Below are 8,635 nucleotides of genomic sequence, written 5' to 3' on the forward strand. Positions count from 1 at the left end.
CTCGTCAGCGACCAGAATCCAAAACTTTGCTGTCGTGAAAGCAGAATATATGGAACCTACAGGTTGTACACCCTATATGCCCTCCTCCTCGTCTTCGTCTCCGGAGACCTCTGCATTTTCTTGACCAGCCTTGGCCATCAACTGCGCAAGGTCATGCTCCTCGGTCTCTGAGATGGCTTTAGGCTGTCAAAAGCATCGGAGTCAGTCATAACCATGTCAAATAAGACACGAATGTCTTGCCTTCATCTTGACAACAAGTGATCCACCATTATTTTCGATGGTATTTTGAATCGATTCGATCGCGCGCTCTAGCCGATCTACTGCGGCGTACTGCACAATGGGCAATTTAGAAGAGCACACGATAGCATACTTGATCTGGCACACCTTGTCTGTAGCATTAGTACTCAGCACGTAAAGCGGCGGTGCTACAAGTTTCGCCTTGATCGGTACTGCTTCGCTACTCTCGCGTTCGCCAGCACGAAGAGCTTTCTTGATCGCATCGATCCCGGCAGGCGTATAGCAAGTTAACTCGATGTCCGCACGCAACTTGATCGGCTGAGGAGTCAGACGCCGCGCTATCGTGCTCATGAGAAGATTCTTCGTCGATAGTGGGATAGCGTTCGGCAGTGAAGAAAACACTGCCTCTGGCTCCCTGAGCGTACCAAGCATGTGTCAGCGTTGCATTAGGCAGACGAGAATGGCACTCACGTCAACGCCAACTTGAAGGCATCGTATGGGTGGCCATACTTCTTGCCTAAAGGCCAGGCAATCTGCTCGTATAGCTGCTCCAAACGCTCCTCTTCATTCGAATCTGTCGGTGGCATCTGCTCGGGAATCTGATCCTCCAGCCCCTCTTTCCTCGCTCTCCTTGCCTTTTTCACTTCTGCGTTGTTAACGAGCGCATCAGTATCGCCTTGAGCCTCTGATCCGTCGTCATTGACTGAGGGCAACTTGGAAGCAACATGGCGCAAGATTGAGGCCACAGTTTTAGACTTCGTGTAGCGTTCTTCACATTTAATAATGTCTTCAGGTGATACTCGCCGTTTCGACAGATCAATATAACCTATTGAGACGCATACGATGTGCAGAGGTTAGAAGGAAAGACGAAGCGTGACGTACCCTTCTCTTTGTCCACCCGCAGGACTACCACAACCTCGTTCCTTCCTACCCGAATCAGTTTTTGTATAGACCTGATACGTCTTCGTGAAAGCTCAGAAAGCAAGATCATTCCTTCAATATTGTCATATTCAAGCTTTCATAGATCAGACTTGAAGTATCGAAGCACAGAACAAGAGTCCTCACGAGCTTCACATAAGCACCCATTTCCGCAATCTGACGAACTTGCACCATGACAAGTTCGTCAACTTCGGGATATCGTTGCTCGTAGTACCGCATGATAGACTAGAATGAGGTAAGATATCCGGTGATTGTGCTTGCAGATTGTGCTTGCCCCGACATCGCATTTCCCACCGTCTCGGCAACTGCCGCAGCGCGCGGTGGAGTCACGGTGCTATGCTCGTGACTTCTTTTTTTAATTTTTTGAATTCATTTATATACATATATATCCCGAGAATCATTCACCTATGTACAGGCATAATGAGAGGGGTCGTATCTATCACTGCAGACATGATACCATTTACCACTGTGAAATATGTTGATTTGATCCTTTGCCTTTAGGAAACAAATTTGCCAGTGTGACAAATGGTGTTGCATATTCTTACTTAAGGCCTCAAGTTGAAACAGCTATAAATGATGCCACATATTTTGCCTTGGCCTCAAGCCAGAGATTTTAAATATTGCATGCAAAATATAACAGGGTTGAGAATAGTACCACAAACTAGCAAAGTTTCCCTCAGAACAAAGCATATAGATGTACATTTGCAACAATGCTACATTTTGTATGCAATGTTCAGGATTTGTAGAAGAGGCTTAGTCAAAATATGTGAATATAATTTGAAGCCATTGCAAATCAAGCTTCAAGTTTATAATATCCAATGTCATTTGCCACAGTGACAAATTCAGTTTCTAAAGGCAAAGGACCAAAGCAACATATTTCATGGTGATAAATGGCATAATGTCTGCAGTGCATAGGTCTGGGTAAGGAGGGTGGGTGTAGGAGATAGGGACACTACGTCCACCTAGTGTTTCTATGGCTTGGCTAGAAAGCTGCTAGCTGGCCAAGCCAAGCTGAAATTGCCAGAGCCAAGCTGCTCGAGTAATGATGAGTTTAGTGTTGATGAGATTCATACCTGAAATACTCGATAGTGGAGTGGAGCCATCAATAGTGGGATAGCAGCACTGATAATGTGATTCTCACAACCTCGATAGTGAGATTTGTCACAAATACAGTCCTTGTGACCCTAACCATTCTCATATAAATACCCTAAGCACCAGCATTAAGCGCTGGACTGGACTATACATCACTTAGTCAGGTATTCAAGTGCACATCTGTATATTAGACGGATGGTGCTGATGCACATAGCATATATATTACATATGCTGGTATAGAGGATAGGTTAGAACGGTTGCCTGAAAGGACTAGATCCAACTTATAGTCTCATATCCTCACGTGGTCTCCAACGAGCTATGCTGCTATATGGACCTATAGCGGAAAGGTGTCCAACAAGCGTAGAACGAGGGAGAAAGCAGTCACGTGACTAAAAGCCCCTACATGGAATGCGTCACAAATGTGCCGATCATACACAATCTGACACAATGGATCGTATCTCGATCATAGTTCTCAAGGGAACCATTGAGTCCTCAAATAGATTGTATCAGCACGTGACTTATCAGGATCAACCAGAGATCGATTGACTAGTCACCTATATTGCGGCCCATAATAGTCATGAAGATAGATCTCATAGCATCTATAAGACTGAATCACCAAACCCAATCCTAGTCTCATCAGAGACCTGTTGAAGGATCAGAGAAAGGCAGTCTACGCTATCAATATCCCGAAGATACGACGGAATGGCTCCCTAATAGACTTAGCATATGTGACAACCCGATCCCTGAATAGGATCCTCAATAGGGTTGCATCATTAAGTCTGGGCCATTCCAGAGCTATATTAAGATAGAACATCTGGATCATTCACATGCATCACTCGGCGTACACATTACGTACACCTATGATGTCATGAGTCCAGAATGTCTCAAGCACACATCATGTGCAGCTCAGATCCATATGACTAAGTCAGAAGTCTTGGATCCAGCTACGAAGATAGAATAGAAGTCAAGAAGTGCGGGGTAACCCCACACTTGTATTAGTCTTGGCCAATATCAAGTTAGTAAGCCAGAACACTGTCGGCTGTTTCACCGACAGATGGGGATAAGTATTGCTCGGTCAGAATCTCAGATGGAGATATCTTGGAATTCCTCAGTTAAGGGTACTCACACCACAAGGCATGGTCCAATAGATACACGTATGTAGTTATATTTAGGTCCTAACTGCGCAAAGGTCATCACAATGTAGTGGCACCATTAGAAGGTATTTGATGCAGCACCTCGCCATTGTGTACTAAAGATAGGATTCCCATCTGTCCTCGATCTGTGGGTCCACCCACGGTATCAGGGGTCCTCAGATCTATTACAGGGATCCTAGTATACAGTGTATTATAATAGTAAGTAGGATAGACGGTATATCAGGGTAATCCCCTGCTTGTATATATATCGCTACCAACTGGGAGTAGATCCCCAGTTCTATCATACTTCTCCACCTGGGGCTCACTCTTTCTCTGAGTCCTGGAGGGACTGGCTAGCGATCCAGGTCAATGACCATCCGACATAGGACTTCAGGCTGCCCAACTGAGGGCCTGCTTGTAGTTGACTCATGAGAGTCATTATCCTGCCACCACCCGCTCAGTCGACATATCATGCTCAACCTCCCCAAGTTGGTTCTGGATGTTAGAGGTAATTCATGTCTAGTCAGGATCACATTGGTGCCGACACATTAGCTTGTGTTCGGAGGATATTCCTGAGTGATTCGTGACATTATGATAAAACTCACAATAAGCGGTCCCTCACCACTTGTCCATTGAAATATATGGCATCCACCCACACGATAGTGGTGTTATCTCTTCACCTGACATTCTGTCAGTCGCCAGCACTACCCAATGCTCTGTGACATTGAAGAATAACACTTGGATGCTGTACGGACACCTAAGATCCCTTAGCAAAGGATCTTACTAGATCAGACGGGTGTATATAAGCTGTGAATGTGCCATAGGCGTAATCAGTATAAATACATTTAACTCTGGTTTAGGTTCTGTCTTGTATGAAGAGTATCTTCTCTTTGGTCTTCTTGCAAACAAGAAGCAAGCTTACAAGACCTTAGGACCAGCTACCTATCGAAAGCTTTGTATAATGATATAAATAATATATAAGAATACCCTCATCGAATATTATATAAATCATTACAATGAAGATTTTGAATCATCATTGCATTACTCACACACGAATACCGAGTCACTTCATCTACCAAGCAATACTACTCAGTAGCTTCATCCACTACACGTATTCATCACTAGTTAACTCTATGTCACAGTATGACCCTCCATGCCACATGAAAAACCTAGTATATATAGTTCGAACCTAGTGCTAAGCCAAGCTTAGCATTACCAGCCTTTTGGTGAAGTGGTCTATCGTCATAATTGGTATTGGTTCATAGAGATTAGTTCTGGTCCCATGACAAAATGCTAAGCTTATCTAAGGTCACTGGTTTGAACCTCTGGTCTGGCAGACTTATAGTGCAAGTTAGACATGGTTATAAAGGTCATGCAAGTTAGTCACGAATAGGCTAAAGATGTCGAATCTTGCAAGTCAGTCATGATCAATGGAAAAGGAGGGTGGTCCCATCCTTTCATGCAAGTTAGTCACTATAGACCCAGAGAGTTAATGATGTGAACCCCTGACTACAACCAAATAGGGTTCACCAGCTATATACCCTGGTTGAGGTTGGTGCTATATACCTCTCAGGACGATTGGTCTTGAGAGTGGGGTAGTGTCACAGTATGACCCTCCATGTCACATGAAAAACCTAGTATATATATGTAGTCTGAACCTAGTGCTAAGCCAAGCTTAGCATTACCAGCCTTTTGGTGAAGTGGTCTATCGTCATAATTGGTATTGGTTCATAGGGATTAGTTCTGGTCCCGTGACACTCTAATCCATAAAAAACTATTATGGATCTTCCAATAGTGCAAAGTGGAGCCGCTATTCCACTTACACCATCTTTTATCAATCATTCCACATCTAAAGTAAAGATGTATTGGCCTATATCTACCATCGGGCTTTGGGAACAAATCCCACAAAGTGATCAGTGAAGGCTCATAAATGCCTTACAGCAGTACAGACGATGGGCAGGAGAAGGGTACTTCGAACATCAGAGTGTCAAATTCTTCATCCAACCAGGAGCACTTTGGTATCAGTGGTGACTTCATGAAGTCCACCATGTCACAAAATACCAAGTGTATTATCTAAACTGGTGGGACTGGATAAATTTCATCGAAGAAATTATTGTCAACCTCGATGAAAGGCCCGTAACCTGCCTGTCCTTCCACCAAAGAAGGAAGCTGTACTGTAAGGTGCAAAAAGCGAGACAAAAAGGAGCATATCACGCCTCCGCCTCATAGCATCTATCACTCCCATGTTAGGTCAATTGGAAAATTGACATAAAGGGAAAAAGGAAGAATACATGTCTGGCATGACAATCGAATAATTACCCCTCATATGAAAGCAACGGCAGCTTTGAGCGCCATTATGTTAACTTTTAGGTAATGATTGTCGTGACTACATCACAGTCGCATCCCTCATGTTTATTACACATGCTCCTCATTATCAAGCAACCTTGACGCTGCAAGATTTAAGAAATTCAGAGTTAAATCACAACTCTTTTATACGAATTTCTATTGAATCACCCAAGGAATACTAAAGAAAGCAAGACCTTGCGTTCACTCCAGATAGTCAGATGCATATTCCTGGCTATAGAGGAACAAAGAGCTCGCTATAAGCTTAATTAGTAAAGGGTCCTGGCAGCCTATGTCAATGTCCTTGTCCTTCCAGTAAAGGGACCAATTGAGGATGTCGCTTAACTTCAATATAAAATATTCGCAATCCTGTGTTTCGTAAAGCGTATGCTAGTAAGCAACAGAAGCCAGGCTCGAGCAAAATAACCAGTAGCAAAGGTTAACTCGAGCCACTGCATCTAAGAAGTATAATGGCAGCTTAGAAGCGCCATTACATTATATCTTCAGCAGTCTAGGTTATATCACAACCATTTCTGTTGCCGTACACATATTGGACAACTGTAAAGACATCTTAGGCAGGTTGTATCGAATCAAATGATACACCAATAAACCTCTGCATGATCAATAAAACCAACTGCATATCATACAAATCCTCGCAATGAGGGTATATACATGTGACTGGTTAGATCATCTATTAAAGCAGACTTTTACAGTTTATGTCAAAGAGTTATTCTTAGCCACCATGATTTAAAGCCAACCACATACAAAGCAAAGTATGTGTGCATAGCTCTAAAATCTGTGATGTCCTGGTCAAATGATCGCAAGGGACCTTTTAGTCACCTAGGCTTCGAATAAACTCATGTCTAGTCCAATATCAATTAACGAATACACAAAATCTTAGTTAAACATTCGCACAATAATGCTTCGGACTGACAGCAGTTCTTACAATAAAAGTATTAGCAATGTTAACAAGAAAATGGATTTACGCCATTACAACAAACCTATAAGCTGTCAAGCCAAGAGATGACTTGCTGGGTCAACTGATAATAACCCAGTATCTCTGTGTATAGATTGTAGTACGTACATTGGGATGATCGAGGATATCGATGTGTAGATTGTAGTACATGCAGTGGAACAGTCGATCAATGATCAATAAAGGCAAAATGGTATAAAGGCGTAATGGAATATCATGAATATTAGAAAGGAAAAGGAGGCACACACTATGCTAGTGTAAAGGGATTTGCATAGATCAATTCAAGAGTTAGATCACTTCCTCTCAAAAGAGAATCTCCGGTAACACAGACTTTGTATTCTCAAGGAAGGATAGCAATGCAAGTCATTATAGATTGCGGTCAAAACCAGAAGACCCTAAAGCAATATAAAATGACATCAAATGGATAATCTGAAGAAGTGCATCTGTTTAAATCACAAACAGATACAAGTTGAGGTTGTGTAACAACTTGATTTCGAAACAAGTTGACACCATTGACAATCTTAGTCAATGAAAAGAATCGACAGCTATTTAAAAAGCCTTGTAGTCGATCCATACCTCACCGACGGGGGGTAACTCTGCACCATCGCAAAAGAATAGAAATGCTATACAAAAGTACAAATTTTCTGTGATGTTCAGAAAGTACCTTCGCAGCAGCAGCAAGCATTTTGTCAAAGCCCTGTCAGCAGAATTAGGCCTAGTTAGCCAATTCACTTATATCATCTATACCGCCTCTCGTGCACTAAAGTCTTCTTCATTAAAAACAAGGCATGAGCTCAATAGGCAATAAGGGCATGACACAATAACATCAAGTTCCTATGCACTCAATAAAACCTTCATCATTAAAGCAGTACTGGCAGCTGAGAGTGCCATTAAAGTACAAAAGCTTTGTATGACTGGTAAAGCATTCTAACATCACAAGGATGGAATACTCCAATAAGAGCATCTTTAGTCGAAAAGGCATCTGGAGATAATAGGAGATAATCATATAACTCCCAGTAATCAAAACTGCTCATATCACAACAGACACATATATCGACTGGGACACTCGGAGATATTCACAAGGGTTTTATACGAGACAATACCTTCATTAAATCAATGAATAATGCTGGGGAGCACAAATTCATTCGTTGAGGGAACTTTCATCAAACCAAGAATATGCTGACCGAACATTCTTGGCAATACTCATGGGAAGATTCTAATCCCTGCGATCGATCACATCACGAAGGATCAGGTCGATCAGCAAAACACATCAACTGGCTACATGCGAGTTTAGCCAGTAACTGCTATAAAGCGTGAGTGAAGGTTGAAAGAATTACCTTCATAAGCTCTTGATTATTCAGAGGAAAGGGACACTGCATTAATGCAGATAATAAGTCAATCAGGCATCCAGTGTTCACGGAGATTTGACTCCGCTACAACCGGTAAAAGGCTCTACTATTCCTAACTGGCCAACGAACTCCTGATAGACAAAAATCAATTATAATTCATTGTCCTTATTACATTGCCACCTATTTGGTACCACCAAAGCATACAAATCATCGCTTGTCTTAGAGCTTCTCTCACTGCTGCTCACATGATCAGTTCGAACTTGCCTCATGATCGAAGACAATACATCCTTATGTCCCTCTTATAAGTCAAACCTATTTTCCTGACTGGCTGCTTTAAGCGCCATTGTCATGGTAACACCGGACAAGAGATCAAAGAGACAAAAAGGGATAGTCACGTAGAACGTGCTGCCCTGATCCCCCTGATCTCAAAAGTATCCCCCTGAACCCTATGTGGTGCAAGAGCCTGTTGACTTACTGGTCGATGTGGCAGACGCAGGAAGGGGTGAGAGATATATGAAGGAGCTGGTAAGCTCAGTGAGTGCTACAGGTAGTAGACGAGGAGAAACAAT

General features: G+C 42.6%; 1 protein-coding gene across 1 annotated transcript; it reads right to left on the minus strand.

The window, feature by feature from the left end:
* Positions 1-72: 72 nt before the first annotated feature.
* LAESUDRAFT_739494 (eukaryotic translation initiation factor 2 subunit alpha) lies at positions 73-1,395 on the minus strand (the record flags this gene model as incomplete). Its single annotated transcript, XM_040911011.1, has 6 exons — positions 73-183; positions 241-330; positions 385-652; positions 709-1,063; positions 1,120-1,252; positions 1,303-1,395. 6 exons carry the CDS (start codon positions 1,393-1,395, stop codon positions 73-75), a joined length of 1,050 nt encoding a protein of 349 aa, XP_040758492.1.
* Between the last annotated feature and the right edge of the window lie 7,240 nt (positions 1,396-8,635).

Source organism: Laetiporus sulphureus, assembly GCF_001632365.1.
Source record: "Laetiporus sulphureus 93-53 unplaced genomic scaffold LAESUscaffold_74, whole genome shotgun sequence".
Taxonomy (NCBI): Eukaryota; Fungi; Basidiomycota; class Agaricomycetes; order Polyporales; family Laetiporaceae; genus Laetiporus; species Laetiporus sulphureus.